The sequence below is a fragment of the Schistocerca piceifrons genome, chromosome 2, assembly GCF_021461385.2.
Source record: "Schistocerca piceifrons isolate TAMUIC-IGC-003096 chromosome 2, iqSchPice1.1, whole genome shotgun sequence".
Taxonomy (NCBI): Eukaryota; Metazoa; Arthropoda; class Insecta; order Orthoptera; family Acrididae; genus Schistocerca; species Schistocerca piceifrons.
The window spans coordinates 306,801,367-306,826,327 of NC_060139.1; the positions used below are offsets into that span (position 1 = coordinate 306,801,367).

Genomic DNA, 24,961 nt, shown 5'->3' on the forward strand with positions numbered 1-24,961 from the left:
ACTTTGTCCAACATCTCAGTAGCATATTCGCGGTGAAGCTGCAAGTCATTTCGCTTCAATCCTCACACAATTTGAAGTTAGTTAGCACCCAAGTCAAGTCATTTATTCAAAATCTTGTGAACTGTTGAGTGAGGTATGTGTGTGTCTCTTGTGATGCTTGGCAAATGTACTTTAATGGCTATCTTTGGATGGTCTCTCTGATTCCCTCTACCATTTCATGAGATGTGTGTTTTCTGCCATAGCGTGATTGTCTGTTTACATACCTAGTTGTTAGGAACTTGACCTACAAAGCCTTAATTACCTTAATGTCTGGCAGCTCTCTTTGAAATTCACATTGGAAAGTTCTTTGGATTGCTAGAGGTAATTTCATTTCCACTAACCACACTACACATTGGGCTGTCTTGAAGTTCAGTCATTTCTGGTAATTATTTAGCACCTGACTGAAAATGAAAGGAATTGGTTGGAAATTTTTTTTTACACGAAACTGTGTTGCTGTACACAGTGGTACAAGCTGTAAGTATTTGTGTTTGTATTTTTATTTTTTTTTATTTAATTTTTATACAAATTGCATTTGGAAATAAAAGTTTTATGTGGGCATCTGTTGAATTGACAGCTGATGTGTAAACTGTGCCTTTCCAATGGAAATAAATCAGTAGAAAGATAAGAATATTCTTGGAAATCTTTCCTCTTTCTGGAAATGAATATGAGTTAGAAGAGGTGTTGAGGAGACAACAGATGAGCCTTTAGGCTCGAAAGTGTCATAGACTCCACAGAGGCCGAAGATTCCCTGCAAAACGTAGGAGTATTCCTGACAAAAAACTGATGGGTAGCTCTAACCTCAATGGCATGAGAGGCCAGGAGGCACTGTGCATTCTGAATGTTCCAACTATTTAGAGGTGCAACTGTCCTATCATAAAAAAATTACTTTGTTCAGTTTGGGGATGAAAATAGAATTACCCTTGAGTCTACAGTGTTGTTTCTCCCACAGAAGATGAGCTTGCACATTGCTAATGGCAGTTGAATAGAAATTAATCTTTCTAGAAAAATGAGTTACTTTTAATTTTTATGACTTTCATTAACTTCTCTGTATCATGTTTCTATTGTGTGTAAGTAAAGTGGGAATTTGTATGAGACTGAGCATGATGATATTTGTGAAATAAAACAATGGAAATGCCAGGTTGGAATATCAACAGTATAAGGAAAATTCAGCAGACAGGAGAATTTGGTTGAATTGTCAGGAAGTTATATTTCTTTGAGGAGGCCCATTATTTTCATATTTGATATGTTTGCAATACAGTGTAAGAATTCAGATTGAAACTCCTAGTGCAGATATTGCGCAAACACTCTCATCACCAATTTTCTATTACTGCACTCTCTCTCTGCATACTAAAGTGACCATCATAAGGCGTAAGTGAAAGTGGAACATAGTGTGTCTGGTTATTGGCTTAAATATCCAGATAATGAGGCTGTTCAAAACACATGACAAACATTTGCAAGTTGCTGATATGGTGGATCGTGGTTGGGGCCCAAACAATTGGTAGCAGATAACCTCCAAGTCACCGATCACCCCTAGTTGTTTGAAGCTTATGAAGTAGCAAGCAGAGCTGTGTCTGGGTGTGCGACGTTCACCTGATTTATTTCTTCGTTGATAGATCTCAGTGTCAATGTACTGCATTGTTATACTAGTTGAAAATGGGCTTGGGGGGGGGGGGGGGGGAGTTCAGCACTTGACTATTGTAAATGATGTAGCCGACTATTGCGTGTGACAGTTCTTTACTTTCACTGTTCACAGCCCCCCAATATTACACAGTTATATGGTCAGTTCACTATTGGTAAATGTTGATAAGCTTGTTTATAGGTTGCAGGCAACATCAGCATACTGCTACAATAGTTGGCTGTTGAACATCTATGAGCAGTGAAAATCTAACCACACAGCTCAATTTTTGTAGAATAATATGGTACGTGTGACACTATTTTTCAAATAAATTTAATAGACATTGTCATTAACTGTTCTAACACATGACCTATTTGTGTTACACTAATTCCACTCTTAAGTTGATGCATTGTTGTTGGTCTAAAACCAATACATGTTGAAACTTCCTGGCAGATTAAAACTGTGTGCCTCACCGAGACTTGAACTCAGGACCTTTGCCTTTCGCGGGCAAGTGCTTTACCGACTGAGCTACCCAAGCACGACTCGCGCCCCGTCCTCACAGCTTTAATTCCGCCAGTACCTCATCTCCTACCTTCCAAACTTCACAGAAGCTCTCCTGCGGCCTTGCAGAACTAGCACTCCTGGAAGAAAGGATATCGTGGAGACATGGCTTAGCCACAGCCTTGGGGTTGTTTCTAGAATGAAATTTTCACTCTACAGCGGAGTGTGCGCTGATATGAAACTTCCTGGCAGATTAAAACTGTGTGCCGGACTGAGACTCGAACTCGGGACCTTTGCCTTTCGCGGGCAAGTGTTCTACCAACTGAGCTACCCCAGCACGAATCACGCCCCGTCCTCACAGCTTTAATTCTGCCAGTACCTCGTCTCCTACCTTCCAAACTTCACAGAAGTTCTCTTGCGAACCTTGCAGAACTCACAGGTGAAAAGCAATTTGAAAAAATTCATCACTAGAAACAAATGCAATGTTTATTTTAATATTTCACTCTCCCATATACCTGTGTATATCACAGGTGGGTTTATCTGCCTCAGAATTAGACCCTAGGTACTGAACCCTGTGAGGGGTTTTAAATCTACAAATTTCAACATGCAACTCTTGGTTCTAATGACAAATTAATGTGTGGTTGATGGTGAAAAGGAAGCATTTCAATTGCAAAAAGACCAAAATATATACATGGTTAAATTGTAACCCCATGTGGAGCAGTGATTAGTGTTTGTGCTGTGAAGAGAGAAATGAGACACTTCAGACAACTAGTAGAATGCCACATGTGAGGCTAAGAGCTCCTCTAAGACACTGCACCCTCCAGAGTTCACCACATGTAACCCAAATGTTAGTCGAGCACAAGTACCTGTATCTGTAACTGCAACTTACCTGCAAAGGAAAATGTTTTCTGAACCCTCAAGTTTTTCAAAACCAAATGGCCCCTTGTCCACACAAATACCAGAATCTCCAGTTTATTAAGAAAAGAAGTTCAACAAAGAAAACTGGACTAAAATTAGTGAACCAGTGAGAACTGTCACTATTTAACAAGCAAAGGTAATATTATGGACCTCAGTCTCCAAGGAGGAACCAAAAGCCCATTTAGAGTCACGCAGGTAAAGTGGCACATTTCATCTCAACTGAAGGAATGTCCTCAGCTGTTGACTTTTCCGTCTGTTTATCTGCCCCCACGAATCTCCACTCGAGCAACTATGCCCCAATGTAGATATAACTTGCAGACCAGAGAGACCCCAACAGGGATCTACTGAAATCGATGTTGACTAAAAGAAATTGGCTGGTGTGTAGCTAGATTTGAACATACAGTGTCCAGGACAGGGTGGTGTATATTATAAGTGTGATCCATGATGCCACCCATTCATACCAGAGATCACCGAACACCCAAAGAGTTAGGCTGCTCAATGGTAGAATGATGAATGTTGCTTTGCAGTCAAAGATAGGCAGGCTGCACTGCAAAAATAAAGATCAGACCATCAGGAGAGGACCTAACAATACACCATGGTAAGAATTTGTGAATTACGTTTTTCAATCCAGCTCCAAGGATATGGGAGTTGATCAGAAGGACTGCTGGTGTAGGTTGGTTTACATCTAAAGGTTGTTTGTTTTAACTTGAGAGAACTAAATATCTCAGAGGACACATCATACGAAAAAAGTTCTAGGTGAAAAATTAATGTTAATGAAGGGGACATCTGTCTGTTACAACTGGACACCTCCTAACCACTCCTCCTACAGGGGCAGGGCCAGCTGTGTATTTTCAAATGAGCTAACCCCACCCAGAACCAATTTTTATTGCATATTTGGATACTAGGCCAAAAAATATGTATGGTTTACTCAAACCATTGTTTTATTGTATTCTTTTCTTTTCATGGCACTGTAATTGACAAATATCAGATGTGCATGTTTTTGCTATTAAGAACTGATGGATTTGATTCCATATTTCCTTTATGTTGTAAATGTAAACCTTCATGCTCTAATGGTTGATATTTATGTTTGAAATTTACTTTAGTGCTGCAAGTTTGATTGTACAGTACAGTCTGGTTAGATGATGATGATGATGATGATGATGATGATTTTATGGTGGAGGGCACTAAACAGCTGGGTCATCTGACTAGAAACCATGTTTAGTGTGATCTAAGAATGATGATGTGGATGTAATAGTTTTCTGTTCACGTGGAAATGCCTGATATCAGTGAGTCCCCTTGCCTCTCACCATTGGGGTGCTTGATTTCTGAGAGTATCCATAGCAGGTGCACCTCTCACTATCACTTCATGGACATTTTACCTTGTTACAATGGTTGTGGTTTGTTTTCTGCCAGCAGCCCCATGGCACCCAATGAGAGTCACTGCAGTTGGATGGAAACACATACTGAAATCAGTCACCCTGATGGTGGGGTTTGAGAGTGGCCTACAAATAAAGCATTCCCGTGGTTCGGGATCACACCACAATGAACTCTGGCAGAGGCCAATGTGTAGCCATATTATTTGTACTGTACAGTCTCATTTGCAACCCTCAGGTAATGTTTGAACATGAACTGTTAAATGTAGCACCAGATGTGTCAGTTCTTAATTTCAGGAACAGGCACACTTGACATTTGTCATATACAGCGCCATTTACCACAAACAGGAAACAATGGTTTGAGTAAACTGTATGTATTTTTTGGCCTAAAATCCAAATATGCAATAAAAAAGTGGGGGTTCCCATTTGAAAATACAAAGTTGAGCCCCCACCCCCCTCCCCCACCCTTGCAGTAACGGTGATCAGGAGGTGGTCAGCTGTAGCACAGACAAATGTCTCCTTTAATAATATCAACTTTTGACCTAGAACATTTTTAATTTTTGGGGTATTTGTCTCAAGTTAAAACAAACACCATGTGGATTTCACATGTAATTATTTTTTTGTTTAACTTGTCATAGTACAGACAGTGGTTAATATAACATCTGATAGCAACAAATATGCACATTCTTAGGTCATATAGTAAATGCAGATAAAGGTGCATTTGGAGCAGACAACCAAGAAGAATATAGCTGCTTATCTCTGTGAGAGAAAACACTTAGCCTGGTGCTAAGGGTACAGCCTCCAAGAACCAGATGCTGTCGAGTATGGTATGAGGTTAAAACAAAGGAAAGATAGTGCCCATAAGTAGTTACAGCAGTTGCCTAGAAAAGAACTTTGAATGAATAGTGAACAGAAACCAAATGAGTGTAGTCGTAGAAGCAACTCTTCCAGTGTGGATTCAGGAAGTATCATTCGATCCTAGATAAAATGATGCTACTCGAAGTCTCTATACAGGAAGGTTTCCTACCTAGATGTAGATAGCAGAACATTTTATGGACATTCTTAGACTTTGAACAATTGTATGGAAATGAAGAGAAGATAAAATTTCCAGTTTCACAACTGGGGTTTTCATAGGTTACCAGTTTCATTGGAATCCCACTTTACAGAGGGGTAACACTATTAACATACAGGGGACCTGCTATTCGGCAATTTCCAATAAGAGAATCATGTCTCATTTTGATTGCCTCAGTCTTTGTTATTGCCTTACACAGCATAACTAGCACCATGAAGAGTTAAATGTAGACAGTTTAATGCTTTATTGCTCCGTCTTTAGCCTTACATACACAACCTGTCAGTTATCCTTACGTACACAACTTGGCAATTATAGTTGATGCTTAAGAGGCATACAATAGACAGCTCTGTAACTTTTCAGCTGATGACAGTGTGTGTTCATTTTAACAATAGTCTTACAGTTTTAATGAACCAGAACTGCATTTTAATGGTGTCAGTCTCCATTTTAGTCAGTTAGTTAGGTCCCTGTGTCCCATATTTTTTATCTATGGCTAACAAAGCTGTAGACTCTTAAAGAAATAATACTTGAGAAGCTTAAAAATTTTAAGTCTTTTGGTATAAAGGTGATGGACACAGAGAGGTCCTGCCTACAGTATTTTTATAAGACATTTATCTGGTCCCATCTAAACCAAGGGTGTAAGATTTGTGGTTCAGCCTAAGCTTTGTATCCAATAATGTTTGACACAGTGTACAATGTGGGCATTAGACAGCCTTTGTGCCAAAGCTATTGGGAAACCAATTAATATTTGATGAGAGCTTATGACAAGATAACATTCCATCATTCCATAAAAAAATAAATTGGTTAAAGTGTCTTCAGCATCCACAATCATTGCTCATTCTCCACTGTAGTCACTATTCCGGAACTGCTCATAAGCTGCAGTGACATTAGGAAACAGCAGAGAACAACATATTCAGGTATCAGTGTTCTCCCAGAGTGTTGGAGTAAGCAGCCTACTTGACTGAGCAGCACAAGTTTTAAATGACTTGTGTTCAACAAGTTGAATGCGGCTGATTTTATGTATCGGCTGTTGTTCCTTTGTATTTTAAATGAGTCCTGTAATGATGTACCAATTTGTACAGATGACTTCAAGCAGCGGGACTTCGCTGACTGTTCAATTGTTTTCCCAGACAGCATATTAAGGATTTGCCTAACATCAGTTTTCACTTTCTTTGATGCTTTGGACCAGAAGAGCTTGTTCAGAACAGCTACAGTACCCTGTTTTCTCTACCTAATTGCAATTTTATTTATGTAGTTTACAAGTACACATAGTAAACTGATACCAGCTGAAAGAGATTGAGGTAACAATTTTCCATCACAGTTTGATATCCAAAGACTTCAGCCAGTTATTGCTGCAAGTCGGTATGCAAAGCCTATCCAGGCACCCATGAATTTTCTTTACAGAAACAGGATTGAAAGGTATCATTCTATCTGGTTGAAGTTGTGGTACCAATATTACAGATGTAACAGCCTTAAGGGCATGTGATGAAAATCCAGCACACCAGTGCATGAGGGAAAGAACATGGCTGGAAAAGAGAAAAAGCACACTTTAAGTAATTAAACTGAGCACCAGATTTTGTGTACTTCCACCCAGTCATTCAGACAAAGATATTTTAGCTTGTTTCTGTATAGGGCACTGCCCTTTAACCCATAGCATCCTCCTGCCTCATGGAGATCCTGCGGAGTGCAAAACATGTGACATCAAAATGACTGTTAACCCTAATTTTACTGGATGTAAATAGCATGCTAACAAGAGGACATTAAATGGTTTGACTGAAGACATGCCCTCTATCTTAAGCAGTGACAAGTAAAGTTTATTGCAGGTTTCAAAATTTTGTTAGGAATTGTGTGTTCTCAATAAGTTGTTAGGGAGCACATTTTACCTGTTCAGTGGCTGTAGTTTTGTTATACTAGTTGTCAACAGGCCACAGCTATTTGGCAAAACACTTTAGTACTTTTATTAGGCTTATCCTATTTACCCGCCAGGTTAGCCGAGTGCGCTAATACACTGCTTCCTGGACTCCAGTAGGTGCACCAACCAAGAATCAAATCCACCCTGCAGATTAATGATGAGGGCCAGTGTGCCGGGCAGCCTGGATGTAGTTTTTAAGCAGTTTTCCACATCCCACTAGGTGCATACTGGGCTGGTCCCCATGTTCCGCCTCAGTTACATGACTCGCAGACATTTGCCGCACATTCGCACTATTTCTTGATTTACACTAGACGCAGACAGTGGGGTACACTAATTCCATCTTGGGGGGGGGGGGGGGTGGCAGAAAGGGCATCCGGCCACCCCTTTAAATTAACCATGTCAAATCCGTACTTTACCCTGCCGACCCTGCACATGATGCAGTAGCAAAAGAAGAAGAAGGAGATTAAGTTTATCCTATTTGTTGAAGCAGCATTTCATCTGAAGACTGCTGCATGTGCCGCTGCCCCCCCCCCCCCCCCCCCCTCTTTTACACACACACACACACACACACACACACACACACACACACACACACACACAGAGAGAGTATTTTGTCATCCCACATTGGTGTGAGCTTTGCCTGTTAGTAAATAATACAGGTAATTAAGTTGAAGAACCTTAGAAAGTCGGTAATTTCCACAGTCTACTCTGCAAAACATACTTTGTGGCACCACATTGCACTTGTGGAAATCCGCTGCATGTGTCTATTGTTCACTGTCCATGAAGTGAAGTGCTTAGGTTCTCCTGCAAAAGTGTGTTAGCAGATATAAAGTGCCCATTGTATACCAGTCGGCTGTCTTTGAGTTAGTGCTACTGTCTGAATAGACTAAAATTCATTTAATTTGTGTTATCAAAGGACTGGATCTGGGGCTGAGCTGTTTGTCAGCATTCTAAGAAAATTTGAAAATATAGATTGATGCAGATCATATTTTCTTTAGTTTTGACTTTGTTTTTCTTAGTTTTTGATTTTATTATTGTGACTGCTTTGGGTCACTTGGTATGATAAGGGGAGGGGGGGGGGGGGGGGGGGAGCGGAGGTAAGGTAAGGTAAGGTAAAGTAAAGCAAGGTAGGATGACATCTCCACTGCTTCCCAAGCCTAGTTACATCCCTGTTGTGTAGGAAAATGTGAATCTCTTAGCAAGAATTCTTAACCTAAATAATTGTTCCATATTGAATACCACAGTATGTAATTTAGCCTAATATCTGGTGGGCTGATATCAGTTTACATATGTAGACTCAGATTTACAATACATTGCCTGCTACCAGCCATTTGATAACGGATGAATGCTGTAGTATTAATTTCAGATATGCCCATTTTTATATGAATTACATATCAGTATTGTAGTTCACAGCTAAACACTTAAGACTAGTGAAAACACCATAAATATTATTCTCCACACAGCTATATCAGACATTTTGCTTTGATGGTAAATTAATGTACAATAGAATTCAAGGCTATATATTCCATGATAATATTTCAGATGTCCCACAAAAATTTAGCTCCACAAGTATGACAAGCAGTCATTGGATTTCCTGCTTTGTGGGTAAATGATGTGCGGAATGCTAAGTTTCACCCTTTGATTAATTTCTCTATGGTGTTGACCTGTTCTGGAGCAACTCTCTTGGTATTTTAGTCACTCAGCTCTTGAGGCATGTTTGCTAACTGGTGAGACTACATAATCTAGAAATTGATTGCACTTTGAAACTTCCTGGTAGATAAAAGGTGTGTTGAACTAGGACTCTAACCTGTATGTTCCCGGGTAATGTCTTATCAATTGAGTTATCTAGGCATGTTTCACAATCCACCCTTACAGCTTTAGTCCTGGTCTGGAACGGAGTTGTAATGTCTTGAGCTTGAACACAGCTCATAAAGTAAGTTACATAATTCAAAATTACCTATTTCTATTTCATATATTTTACATTTATGAAAATATTGTTCTCACTAAATAGAACAGAATTGTCCCAGATTATGCTAAGCCTTAATAAGGAACAAATGGTACCTGGTTGAAGAAGAGCATGGCATACAGCTGTCAGCATTTTAGTATTATAACCGGTTTGTTATCAGCAATCTTCACAGTATAAAAAAAATCAAATATTACTGTTACATCGATCATAGACATGGCAAGGTTATTATTACAGATTTGTATCTCACCACAACTTAAAAAAGAGGAATATCCAACAGACAATAAATAATCAAGATGAAGTACTACGACTTCACATCTTGAACGCTGCCATTGTACTTTCTCTTGATTAATAAACGTGATTATTAAATGTCAACATGACACATAACAATGATTTTTACGCTGTGAAGATAGTTCACAGATTGGTTTTAACCTTCTATATTACGAAACAGTACCATTGTGATTTTTATTTGTGTGTTTGGGGTAATCTCATGAACTACTGTAGGGATTTTGATATGTTTTCACTGGCAGATTGATCAACGAGGAAGATTTATATATATAAAATTTATTACTACTAAGTAATGAGTGTGGAATATGTGTTTCTATCTGCTCTATATATAATTGGCATTTGGAGAGTCGTCTTGTGGTAGTGATGAGAGCTGAAAGCTGGTCAGCGTGAGAGGAGGCAGTATTCGGCAGGAAAAGTGCCGCAAAGTAACAGCCGCCGCAAGTCCAGATAGTAGTGAAGCTAACCAGGGTCTAGACATACTATAAGTGTAAGTTCCCACTGCGTCCCCCTCCCCCCCTCCAGTATGCTCAGGAACTACAGAAAGAATTTTGATTGAATTTCAATAGACAGACTGAGTCACGAGGAAGGCTCGTGTATATCATTCACATTAAAAACAATACGTCCAGTTGTAGATACGTAGTGCCATCTGTGTGAAGCCAGGGTGAGTTATTAGTAATAAAAAATAAAACAAAGACTGCTGGATATCATACAATTCCTAAAATATATATAAAAGCTGTTGCCAGTTTGCAACAAAGATGTTTCAATTCTGCCCTAGCCAGACACCTGTACACTCCAATACGACTGTCAAAAAGGTGGTATTCTAAAGAGTGCTCTTGGATACTACTTTCTGCATAACCAACATTTTGCGTTAACTTTAAACAAAAAGTACAATGAGTGACAGTATTATTAGTCCTTTGATTTCCATTTTGTGTATCTCTTTAAATCTACAGCTGTAGTCTGTCTAATTACTGTAGTCTGTCTGATTAAATTCAGACTTCTGGCATCACAAAAGATTGAATAGTTCTTTGAATTGCTCCAAGAACATGTCGTCATTGGCTTTGCATATTTCCTTGGGATATATTGTATGAAAATGAACACAAAATACAATTGCATTAATATTTCATTTATTTGTCACTCCTCCATTTAGAGTCCTTACATTTACTGCAAAAAATAATTCTGTGATTACAAATTTTTGAATATTAATAGTTACTCAATCTAACAAGCTTCTTCCTTTTTTTTTTTTTTTTTTTAAAGGCTGATAAAAATGTGTTTGAAATCTTCCTAAAAGAGTCTCCATTCCTTCGAAACTAACAATACAACCATAGAGCAGATTCAGCTTAAATTCACAGTAAGTAGTATTGATAGCAGTTGATCACTGCCAGGGCAAACACCAGTCACCGGGAGTCAGAGTATGCAGGACTGAGGACTCATTCCCGGACTAGGAGGATGTAACACCAAGATGCTGTTCTCTTAAGGAGGGAGCAATGTCGCAGAAGAAGCTGAGTAGCACAGTCACTGTGGTGTAATGGTTATGATACTAGACTGTTGCATGGAGGGTCGTGAGTTCAAAACTCATCTGAACTGTAAAACTTTAATTTCTGTATTCGGTTCGGTACATTTTTGAAGTATCCACAAATGTCAAGAATCATTATACTGGAATGTTCTATATGTGCTCTCTCATCATACAGACCAAGTACAGGGTCAGTCGTCAGAGCTTTACGCAGTACATGGAAAGAATCTTGTTGAGCACCATCCCAGATAAATTTAGCATTGGCTTTTAACAACTCTTGGAGTGGCCCGGCTTTGACACAAAAGTTTTTGATAAAACGACAGTAATAAGAACATAATCCGAGGAAGCTTCTCACATCTCTAATACTTTTAGGAATAGGAAATTCTGTTACAGATCTCACCTTTTCTGGGTCTGGCCGCACACCTTCGTTTGACACAAGGTGTCCACGTATTTTGATTTATTTTGCTCCAAAGATACTTTCTTAGATTAAGTCTCAGTCTGTCTTGTTGGAGACACTTAAGTATAGCTCTCAGTCTTTTTACATGTTTATCAAATGTCTCTGAGAAAACTATAATGTCATCTAAATAACAGACACATCATCCACTTTAGGTGACTTAGAAGATTATCCATCATCCGTTCAAAAGTTGCTGGTGCATTACACAAACTAAACGGCATTACCTTAAACTCATACAGGCCCTCAGAGGTGATGAATGTAGTTTTCTCACAATCAGCCTCATCTACTTCGATTTGCCAGTGACCCTAGTACATGTCCATGGTTGAGAAAAACTTAGCCCCCTTCAGACAATCTAGTGTATCGTCAATTCATGGAAGGGGGTAAACGTCCTTTTTAGTTATCTTATTAAGCTTCCTGTAATCAACACAAAAGTGCCAACTGCCATCGTTCTTCCTGACGAGAACCACTGGTGACAACCATGGGCTCTGCGAAGGCTGAAGTATCTCATCTCGTCTAGCATAATCTTCGAGAGACCACAATCTATAACTGCCTGAGGAGCTTTCAAAAAGTCCCATCCAAGAATGACGTCATGACTACACTCTTGTAAGATGATGAATTCTAAGGGCTGCGTATGGCCACTTATACCCACACGAATGACCCATCTTCCTGTAGGTTTTACAGATTTCCCACTAGCCACCTTCAGCAGAGATGTATTGTTGTCTACGAATACGGTTTTCTGCAACTGATGACGGTACTTCTCTGAAATGACTGAATATGATGCTCCAGAGTCCACAAGAGCTTGGGCTGGTCAGCCATCCATGAGGATATCGACGTAGTTTCCTATCATTTTTGTAGTGATTGACGGAGGATTTTCATCTTCGGCGGCCTCACCTCCAAGAAAGGTCACACCCTTTAGTTTTCCAAGATGCGGTGACAAGGCAATCGGCTGGAGCTTCTAAACGGTGATGGAGACCCACGTCGTCCTGCACACATCTTGTTGTTCATCTTCGTCGTCCAGGAGTTGGCGTCGGCTAAGATCGGTCTGCTGTCTTCTGGTGCGGGCGTCATCAAATATCTGCTGTCTTTCTCGACAATAGCGTATCACAGTGTCGCAGTGGAAACATACTGGTTGGTTATCCTGGGTCCTCCAGACATCAGTCTTCCTTGGTGCCCAAACAGTTCCCTCATGCGGTATTGTGGGAGTGCAACTTCGCCTTGGTCTCGACTTTTTCACCATTTTAAAGGGAAATGAAAGACAAGAGATTGGGTTCAATGTCTGTTCCACTTCCTCCCTTATGACCTCTTGAAGTGTCTCAGTTTTTTGCTCACTGTGCAATCCAAGTGCCTTCTGAGCTTCCTCTCTCACTATCTGACGAAGAACACTTGTGAAATCAGTTGCTTCCTCCATCACAGACATTGATATGATGTTTGGAAGCCGTTCAAATTTCTTGCTTGTAGTTCTTTTTTGGTGCATTGTCTCGATATACTGGCATCATTTTATGAAGTCGTCTGCTGTCAAAACCTCCTTCAGGTGTAGGGCTTGATGCATGTCCTCAGCAACACACTTCATGAGATGAGATGTGCTTATCTTCCTCCTTCATTCTAGGATCCACTGTTTTACACAGCTCCAAGACGTCATGAATTTAGGATGCTGTAGTTTCCCCTGGACACTGTGCCCTGCACTTTAATTTATCTGCAGCCTTGCACTTCTGTCATTGTGTGTCGATGAAATACTTGCGCAGTTCTGCCTGGAATACTTCCCAGCTTGTGAACTTCTCCCTGTTGTTCTCATACCATTGCTTGGCAGTGCCCTCCAAGTAAAAAAATATGTTAGCTAGACACATGGTGTCATCCCATTTGTTAAATTTGACTATACGCTCATATACCTTCAGCCTCTTGTTTGGATCTTCGTCACGTCACCAGAGAACCCGGAAGGATATCTCGTGTGGTGGCACACAGTTGGTGTCATTGAAACGTCCTCTTCTTCCTGTGTCTCCAATAGATTGCGATCTATTGAATATGGCTTGAACTCTGGTTTCTCGCCACATAAATGGCGGCTCTGTCATGGCCTGATGGGAGCCCCTGTGTCGTCGATAATGTGCGCTGTCACAAGTTCCAATATCCAGTGCCTCCACCAGAATAATGTCACATAGAAGAAGGTGTAATTAGATGAATGATGAACTCTAACTTCACTTAACGAAGGTTTATTCAGCACTTGCCCATACAAGAGCGAGGAGTGAACTGCCTCTGGCCAGAACACATACGGTATATATACAGTTACAGAACATTCCAATAACTATAATTCTTGACATTTGTGGATACTTCTAGAATGTACTAAAACCGAATATAGAAATTAAAATTTTACAGTTCAGGTGAGTTTTGAACTTGCAACCCTCCATGCAAGTCTAGTATCATAACCACTACACCATGCTGACTATGCTACTCAGCTTCTTCTGCGACAATATGATCTCAGTTGTGCAACTGGATTCACAGTTTCCTATCGGAGAGGTGACTGTTTGTAATAGTTGATGGCAAGTCATGAAGTAAAACAGAAGTGTTATAGGCCCTCTGCTATTCCTGATCTATACGAATGATGCAGGAGATAATATCAGCAGTCCTCTTAGATTGTTTGTAAATGAGTGTGTATTTACCATCTAGTAAAGTCATCAGAAGATCAAAAGCAATTGCAAAATGATTTGGGTAATATATCTGTAACAGTGTGAAAAGTGGCAGTTTTCTTTGAATAATGAAAAGCATGAAGTCGTCCAACTTTTGGTGCCGTGATAAAATTACACAAATCTAAAGGCTGTCAATTAGGGATTACAATCACAAACAACTTAAATTGGAACTATCACATAGATAATGTTGTGGGGAAGATGAAACAAGGACTGTGTTTTATTGGCAGAACACTTAGAGAACACAACAGATCTGAAGTGAAACTTAAAATTTTCCTAGCAAACTAAATGTTTGAAGAGCTTTTGGAATTACGACTGTTCATTGTAAACTTCCCTCCATGATATTTCAACTGAACACCTGCCAGTCCTATTCAGGTGAGCCATCAAAGACTGATGAAAGCGTTCTCCCCTCTGTCCTATACGGCTCGCTGAGAGTATTGTGCATGCGTCGGAGACACGGTGACAGATGAACCACACTGCCCAGCGGCAGTCCTTGCTGATGGAACTGCAAAAATCAGCTGTCTTCAGTGTTGCCACTCGCAGCAGCCTTTGGAGTATTCTGGCGTCTTCATCTGCAGCAAATCTCAGATGAGGGAGTCCATCCATTACCCAGCTGGTAGCTGCTGTCATGGTTCATTAGATTTTCCGGGATGCGTATTTCAATGGATTCTTTTATAATGGAGTCTCAAAAAGATGTTGCTGTGGCTAAAATTAATGTTTTTGTCATATTTCATTGAATGCCCATTGGCGATACAATATTTAGCAATTGCAGACTTGCTGGGTTGCAAAAGGCGAGTGCAACATTTATATTCTGTGCCGTGTTCTTCCACGGTGCGTCTTGTTTGTCCTATATAGGCCGTACCACACTGGTCAGGTATTCTGTAAATTCCCACCTTCTGCAATAACAAATTATCCTCCACGGATCCCAGCAGCTCCAAAATCTTAGGTAGTGAGCAGAAAATTACTTTCACTTGAAAATTACTAACGATTCCTACTATTTTGTCAGAAATATTTCCCAGGAAGGGAAGAAAAGCTAGGGACTTTGCCGATGCATTCTCCTCTTTATCCATTCACCGGTTCTTGGTTTTAGCTGAGAATGCACTGTTAATTTGCCAGGTAGAGTATCAATTGTCTCTGAATGCTGTCTTTAAATGTGCAAGCTCTTTAGGCAAACTACCTACATACGATGCTGTATGGGCTCTGTGTACAGTGGTTTTAAGAAAAACTCATGGTTTGGGATGGTGATGGCAACATGAAGAGTGTAAGGACAAATCGGTATGAGTGGGCTTACAACAAACAGAATGTCCCAGAGAGCCATTACTTCTCTATCTTACCAAAACATCCAGGAATGAGAGACAACCATCTTTCTCTAATTCCATTGTAAATCGAATGTTATCATGAATGGAGTTAAGATGATGTAAAAACTTCATTAACTTATCTTCTCTGTGGTGCCGCACTATGAAAGTATCGTCCACATACATCCCCCCCCCCCCCCCCCCCCCCCAAAAAGAAATTGTTGGTTTACGAACCACTGATTCAAGTGCTCTTTCCCCAAAATCTTCCATAAAAAAGTTAACCACGAAGGGGGACAAGGGGCTGCCCATGGTGACACCATCAGTCTGTTCAAAATACTCTTTGTTGAACATACGAGGGTCAGTCAAAAAGTAATGCCTCCTATTTTTTTTTCTACGTTTAATTGTCAGGAAATTTAAATGCAATTACATAGGTTGAAAACCACAACATTGAGGATCATTTTGTCATTTTTCAATGTAATCTCCGCCCATCTCTACAGTTTTGGTCCATCTTTGAACAAGGGCATGTATCCCAGCACGGTAAAAATCACAGCTCTGCTTCCTAAGCCATTGACGCACGGATGTTTTGACGGCCTCCTCATCTTCAAAATGAATCCCACGATGAGCTTCTTTTAGTGACCCGAACAGATGGAAGTCTGATGGTGCCAGGTCAGGGCTGTATGGGGGATGAGGCAAAACTTCCCATCCAATTTTGACAATCTCGTCAGAGGTGTGACGACTGGTGTGTGGTCTTGCATTGTCATGCAAAAGAAGAACATCTGCCATTGATTTTGTTGGGCGAACTCGCTGAAGACGTGCTTTAAGTTTGTTGAGGGTTGTGACGTATTGAACAGAATTTATTGTGCATCCCTGCTCCAAAAAATCAACCAGAATCACACCCTCTGTATCCCAGAAAACTGTTGCCATAACTTTCCCTGCCAATCGCACAGTTTTGAATTTTTTCTTCCTCGGCGAGCTTGTGTGACGCCACTCCATTGACTGCCTCTTTGATTCGGGTTCAAAAAAATGCACCCATGTTTCGTCCCCGGTCACAATTTTTTTCAGAAACTCATCTCCCTCCAAACGGAAGCGCTGCAAGTGTTGGGAGGCTATTGTTTTCCTTGCCTCTTTATTCTGATCGGTTAACATTCTTGGAACCCACCGTGCACAAACTTTTGAGTACCCCAATTGTTTAATAATCGTGATCACACTGCCTTTACTAAGAGAAATAATGCGACACACTTCATCTGCAGTCATCCGACGGTCACCATGAATGATGTCATCAACTTGCTGAATGTTGTGTGGAGTCACTGCACTCACCGGCCTGCCGCTCCGCTTTTCGTCAGTCAACGGTGTTTGCCCTTCAGCTTCCTTACAACGACGAACCCATCGTCTAACAGTGCTGACATCCACTGTCACAACACCATACACCTTCTTCAGTCTTTCATGAATGCGTATGGGCGTTTCACCTTCTGCATTCAAGAATTCAATCACACAACGCTGTCTCAAACGAACATCGATGTCGGCCATCTTACAAACTTCTGCTGTGCTGCCACCTGTTGACACAGAAAGTTACTACTGCAGTGGATTGCAGAAGAAGGTTTGAGGAATGGCGCCAAATTCAAATTTTTCACTTAACTGAATTTCTTTAAGTAGAAAAAAAATGGGAGGCATTACTTTTTGACTGACCCTCGTACAATAGGTTGAGCAAAGAACTTGTCGAAACAAAGCAGTGATGCCCGCCTGAAATTGTTTACCAATCAGTGCCAAGGAATCGGCAAGAAGTACCTTTGTAAAAAGAGATACTACATCAAAAATCACTAAAAGATCTGAACTACTTAGGTGTAGGGCCTGTTGATAAAATTTGCTGAGTTCTGTATATGATGTGGACATTTGCCAACCAATCGACTCAGCAACAAAGCAAGATATTTCGCAAAATCATATCTGGGGCCATCAATATTACTCACTATGGGTCGTAACGGAAGACCATACAGTCTTGGTGGTAATGCTGCCATGTTGTCTTATCCACTTGATGGTCTCTGGAGGTAATGAGGAATAATTCAAGAGTGTACATGTCTTCCACTGCACGTTGTCTTCCATGCAGTGGCAGTCTTAATAAAATGTCATGCTGGTAAATTTTAGTGTTATGCCACGGTTGTGACATCTCGTTAACTTTTTCATTTAGGATTTTGAGGAAAGAGCACGTGAATCAATGTTTCTTAAACCAAGTGTTTTTTGGAGGTACTTGGGTGATACTTTCACAGTGTGTCACCACGGAGAAGATAAATTAATATAGTTTTTACATCATTTCAACTCCATTCATAAGAACATTTGATTTTCAATGGAATTGGAGAAGGATGGTTGTCTCCCACTCCCTGGATGTTTCAGTTCGACAGAAGAGTGATGGCTTTCTGGGAATTCTGTTTATTTTAAACCCACTCTCACCGATTTTTACTTACTCTTAAAGTTGCCATGACCCATTCCAGAACATGAATGTGCTTAAAACCTTAGTACACAGAGCCCATACGGAGTCGTACGCAGAGTTTGCCTAAAGAGCTTGCACATTTAAAGAAAGCATTCAGAGACAGTGGATACTCTGCCTGTCAAATTAACGGGGCATTTTCAGCTAAAACCAAGAACTGGGAAATAGGTAAATAGGAGAATGCCTCAGCAAAGTCCCTAGCTTTTCTTCCCTTCCCTGGAAATATTTTTGATAAAATAGCAAGAATCCTTAGTGATTTTCTACTAAGATTTTGGGCCTGCTGAGACCAATGAATGATAATTTGTTATTACAAAAGGTAGGAATTTACAAAATACCTGGCCAGTGTGGTAAAGTTTATATAAGGCAAACAGCATGCACAGTGGAAGAACACTGCACAGAACATAAATGTTGCACTCGCCTTTTGCAACCCAGCACGTCTAACAGCAGAACATTTAATCTCCAATGGACATTCAATGGGGTAAGACAATACATTAATTTTGGCCACAGCAACATCTTTTTGAGACTCCATTATAAAAGAATAAGTTGAAATATATGTCGTGGAAAATCTAATGAACCGTGACAATAGCTACCACCTGAATAATGCGTGGAATCTCGTCATCTCAGAGACTTGCTCCAGATGAAGATGCGAGAATACTCTGGTGGCTTCAGCGAGCAGCAACGCCAAAGGCAGTTGATCTTCACATTTCCACCAGTGAGGGCACTGCCACCGGGCAGTGTAGTCAATCTGTCACCGTGACTCTGATGCATGCATGCATGCCAATACTCTCAGTGCTCTATATAGGGTGGAGCAGAGAATGTCTGCCTCAGTCTTAAATGGCTCACCTGAAGATGACTGGCAGGTGTCCAGTTGAAATATCGTGGAGTGAAGCTTATGGTGACTGGCCGCAATTCCGAAATTTCTTCAAACATGCAACAGGTCTGCTAAAGACTGCCTACACTATGTTTGTCCCTCCTCTTCTGGAGTACTGCTTCATGGTAGGAGACCCGTACCATGTAGTATTGACAGAGGACATTCAAAAATTTCAAAGAAGGGTAGCGCCTTTTCTTTTTTATCATCTCAAAATGGAGAGAGAATGTCACAGATATGATCTGCGAGTTGGGTGATTAAAACAAAGGTATTTTTCATTGTGGCAGGATCTTTTCACAAAATTTCAGTCACCGCATTTCTTGTCCAGATACACAATTTTTTTCTTTTTTTATGCCACCCTTCATATCTAATAAAATCAGATAAATCAGAACTTACATGGAGAGATTTAAGCATTTGTTTTTCCCATGTGCTGCTAGAGATTGGAACGGTAGGTAAATAGTTTGCAGGTGGTTCGATTAACACTCTGCCACACACTTAAGTGTGAATTTGAGTAGTCATATTGATGTATTTTGGAGCCAGAACAAAATAACACACACAGTAAAAAGATTTGTAAAGACTTATAACATTCTCCACAGTGAAATATAACATTGCAACGTGCAGTGTTAGGTTTAAGGGGTGCAATTAATTAAATTAAAATTTTATGCATTTCCATTGACAGCCAGCTGTCTCTTGACTGCTTTCTCACAAATGGATTTTTCGCAGTTGTTGCAGTGGGATAAGACGTGAAAATTACATAAAAACATGTTTCTTCTGTTTCACAGTGATTCAAATTAACATTTCTCCTTTACTTGTGCATTTAAAGTATGCTATATGTGTGTGATTTCTTTTTTGTTATAGATTGCATGCCTGGGGGGACAACTTGGAAGAAGCATTTGAACAGTGTGCAATGGCGATGTTTGCTTACATGACAGAAATTGAATATGTGGAAATGAAGGAAGCACAAGAAATTGAAGCAACTGGTCATGATATGCTGTCTCTGCTGTTCCACTTTTTGGATGAATTTCTTTTTCTATTTTGTGCTGAACCATTCTTTATTGCAAGGGTAAGTGCATTTACATACCTGAGTCTATTTTAGTCCATTGCACTTAGAGGTGGCATTTGGATATGAAAATCACACTTTGGAAGCTCCTGCCCTTTTATTTGTATCACTTTGGTCCTTGTCGTGACTTGCAGGCTGCATAGGGAACAAGCTCACAAACTTCTTTCTTAGTATCCTTTATTGCTGGGTTCAGGAAAGGTCTGTGACAGTTGCAGGTTAACATAAAAGTTGACTAATGTGGAACAAAGACCACCCACATTCACACAACAGTATATAATTCAAAAAACGTGTGTGTACATGGGGCATGCGCGCACACATTCAATAAACTGATACAGAATTGAAACACTTAATGTACATACATACCTCATATGTGGTATTTTGGACAGGACCTTTCACTTGTATGTGGAAATCTGAAGAATTTGAAACAATGGCAGATTTTTTTTTTTTTTTTTTTTTTTTTTTTTTTTTTTCCAGTTACTGAAGGATATACCAATATTTTGTAACAAAGGAACCAATCTATGTCAATATCTACACTGAATGTTCGGTAGTGGTTTTTGCCACTTGCTCCAACATCTGTGCATTTGATTTTAATTAACTATATTGTGGGATCGGTTGGTAGGACATGTTCTGAGGCATCAAGGGATCACCAATTTAGTATTGGAGGGCAGCGTGGAGGGTAAAAATCGTAGAGGGAGACCAAGAGATGAATACACTAAGCAGATTCAGAAGGATGTAGGTTGCAGTAGGTACTGGGAGATGAAAAAGCTTGCACAGGATAGAGTAGCATGGAGAGCTGCATCAAACCAGTCTCAGGACTGAAGACCACAACAACAACATGAAAATAAGACTTTAAAGTGGAACAGGAGAAATGAAATTTTATGTTTTAGTTTACAAACAAGGTAATAAACTTCAGTATACCTCTGAGAGAATAAATGTATAAGATAGAAAGGGGAACAGTAAATGAAGTTTAGGATATAGTTTTGTCCATAAGTACTCTAACATAGCTGCTCCAGTTGCACATTGATTTATTACAATGACCAATTAGTGGCTAGTCATTCTCAATTAGTATGAAAAACTGTACATCTAATGAGTGTCTGCTGAGCTAATGTCCTCTTAAAATAGTTTATTTCTGAGGAATATACAAGTAGATAACATTCAGTGTGGAGCAGACACTTAAGTTGTTACAGATTCATCATCCAGTGGCGTGTTCATGTGTCATTAAATACCTCAAAAACCACTATTCTAGATGGACACCAATGCTGCAGACAGTCATTAAGAGTACAACTTTTCATACAATCCAGTCATTAGTAACTAGTCAAAACCAGTCAAAGCAATAAATCAGTGTACCACTAGAGCTGCTTTATAGTCCTTAAAAGGAGAAAATTGAGAAATTTTATACTGGAAGCTGTAAGATATTGTTTGATCAAATACTAGTTGGTATGACTGCATATTGAATAATGGTATTAGATACTACTTGTTTCGTTCCGAATATTCTTCTTCCTTTATTGTAAGTGACATTCATTCACAGTTATGTTTGTAACATGCAGGAATAGTGAGTTGTTCTTGCAGTATTAAAACCAGAATTAACAGGAAGAGTGAATGATTGGTTTCATCAGGCCGGGCCTGTTTGGAACATAAGCCTCGCCATCTAATTCTGTTTTCCCACCATATTTCTGTGTTCAATCTGGTCAAGCCTGAGGTTACTTTTTAAACACACACCTCCACACTTTCAACCAGGTAGTCCTTGGTCTTTCTCTTGGTCATTTCCTTCACACCCCCATTTCAGGTATCTTCTTGGGAATCCTCTTTTTTTCCAGTCTCTTTAAGGGCTCATACTATGTTAACCTTGATGTTTCTACCATGCTGTGCAAGGGGTTCCTCTTTCACTATTCCCCTTACCCTTCAATTTCTCATCCTCTCTCCCCTTGTTAATCCTGTTTTCTTTTGAGGAACTTCATTTCACATACATGCAATCTGCTTGCAACTCTTTCCTTTGTTTGAGATGCATGGATCAGTATTGGGATGTAGTAACTTCTATATGTTACTTCTTTGCACTTTTGTGGGATATCTTCAGTGCTTCTGCCTGTCTGCCACATTTACTGACATCTTTCTCATTTCTTCCATTTTCCACCGTCGCACTTCCCAAGTACTTGACGCTTTCCACCTTCTTCAATTATTCACCATCAATCCTTCTTTTGCTAGTTGGTCCATCTTACTTTCTAGATGCAACCAAGGTCTCAAATTTGTTTACATTAAACTAGATTCCATGCTGTTTCACAGTTTCTTCCCAAGCATCCAGCTGTTTCCGAATCTCCTCCTCGCTGTTTCTCCGGATCGTCAAGTCATCCATGGACAGCACAGCTTTCATCTTCTCCAGTTTTTCCTGCCACCTTAGTTGCTATTTCATACAAGACTACAGTGAAGGGGAGATGTGACAATGCACTGCCCTATTTCACACAAATTTGTCCTTTCATTTCCCACTTTCACCCAACTCAAGACTTCCACAGTACATCTCCTCCACTCTTCTTCTTGCCTCTTTCCACTTCCTTCTTTTCTAGTGCTTTGCAGACCTTTCTTTGACAGATACCATTTCTGTATCGAGAATGGCAATTACTGGTCATACCCAAATTCATAGTGGTGCTCCTGGATCACTGCAGATATGAGGTCAGCAGTTGACCTCCCAGGTCTGAAGCCATGTGGCTTCTCTCTCAATTTATTTTTGACCCTTGTTTAGATTCTGCTCTCCAGGATCTTTTTGTATACCTCAGCACAGTGTGGTATCAGTGGACTGACTGGTTTGATGTTTCTAAAGTGATCTCACCACAAAACAGGTGGTTAAATTTTCTCACCCTTAAACATAAAATGCCATATTGTTATATTTATTACATGTGTTGTTTGAAAGATACTGTACTGTTAAGCAGTTTTAACTTACTGTTCAGAAGAAGTGAGAACAAGTTTTATGACAAAAGTAAAAGCCACAGGATTCTATAAATCCTGCCACAAAAGGAATGGATAGTGCAAAGGATTTGTGAACATGAGTACAGGGTACCAATTATGTTCTTTTAGTCTATTAAGATATAAAAGTTAAACATAACTTTAGATATCAACAGTTGTTTCTAGATGTTATCATTCTAATTGAACATTCCTTCCACTACTTCAGTACAAATCATTACAGCTGTAAGAGAGCCCAAACATTAGTCTGGGACTCAAAGAAATGCTGCCAGTAGATCAGACTTAAAATCTTAGTGATCTGCTGCTGCAGGATTTGCAACCAAGTCCCAAAATTTGAAGCAGTGGAACTAGGTACACAAAACTACTAACACCTGAAATTGACAGCAGTGAGATATTCGGGATAATCCTAGTGTGTGTAAAAGGAGAGGTCAGTGGGAAATGGAGGTGGTGTATTTGTAGGCAAGAAATTTGTATCCAGTGAAGTAGCAATTGAAGCTGCATTAGAGTGTTTTGGCAAGATTCAGTATCAGTGGTGGACATACAACCCTCTACCAACCATGAAACTAAAAACTTCGGAGAAAACCTCAGTTTGCTTGTATGTACAGTTTCCCAACAATACACCCATAATTGGAGGAGGTGTTAATCATCCAAAAATCAACTGGGAAATGACAGTTTAGTTGGGGAGTGTGACAGGACATTCTGAAAAACAATACTTAATGCTTTCTCTGAAAATTGCTTAGAACAGGTACGTTGAAAGCCCACTCACAATGGAAATACATTACATCCCATTGCCAAGAACCACTTTGAGAGTGTCCGCATACAAACTGGTACCAGTCACCATGAAGTAGTTTTACCCATATTATCCTAGTACAAAGAGAAACTAAAACAAGGAGAAAAAGTACACTAAGTAAACTGGATGAGAGATATTAGTTTCATCTCTCAAGACTTCACACATTCATCTGTAGGCAGGTTCATACAGCAAACATGCTTAGCGGCCAAAAGGGCAATGTGTGAAGCCTTCAGTGACTGCCATAGTGGAATCATATTAAAATACCTCTCACAAAACTCAAATAATTTCTGGTTCAGTTAAGGCTGTTAGTGGTTCCAAAGTTAATGTTTGAACACTGATGGATGAAACAGGAACCAAAATTTAGGATAATGAAGCAACTGTAGAAATGCTTGTTAAAAATGTTCTTTTAAAGAGAAAGATTTAGCAGTACTGCCATTAAACAGAGACAGTACTACTAGATCTTTCTTACCTCTGCCAAGATGAGTGGTAGAGATATTGTCTGATTTTGTATAGGATTTGCACCTGTGTTAGTCCTTCTCTTATTCAACCCCCCCCCCCCCCCTCTCTCTCCTCCCTCCGTAGGTTGAAGAAAAGAATAGGTCACTGTCTGTGAAGTGAGTAACAGAAGTGATTCACCAAACTTCCATCCAATATGTTTTACGCCCATTTGTTTAGAGAATCTTAGTAGATAATTCAGGCTAAAACTTAATGAGGTATCTTGAACAGATGGAGTGCCTCCACGCTAACAAGTGTTGATTCCAGAAATGTGGGTGACGCAAAAACCAATCTGTGTATGGCATTCTGAAAGTCAGCAATCAAGGTAATAAGGTAGATGCACTATTTTTTTTTATCCCATTAAGCACTTGGCTCAATACAGTACCAACATTCATTGACACACAAGGGTGTATAAAGTGATAATTGTTGAACTGGTGATTTACTGGATGGGGAGTAATCAGCAGGTGCAGAGGTAACTTCAGATGTGCCACAAGGAAGTCTGCTAGGAAACTTTCTGTTCATACTGCATATTAATGACCTTGCAGTCAATATTAATAGTATCCTCAGACATTTTGCATACAAAACAGTTATAATGTAGTACTTTCTGGGGGAAAAGCTGCACAAATATTCAGTCAGATGTTAGTGAGATTTCAAAGTGCTGCAGAGATTGACAACTTGCTTAAAAAAAAAAAAAAAAAAAAAAAA

General features: G+C 39.8%; 1 protein-coding gene across 1 annotated transcript in view; it reads left to right on the top strand.

Annotated features, from left to right (window-relative positions):
* Window positions 1-24,961, top strand: part of LOC124777849 (protein archease-like) — a 110,787-nt gene that overhangs the window by 62,303 nt on the left and 23,523 nt on the right. Inside the window, 1 exon segment of the mRNA XM_047253387.1 lies at window positions 19,818-20,022. Coding sequence (XP_047109343.1) covers window positions 19,818-20,022 — 205 coding nt within the window.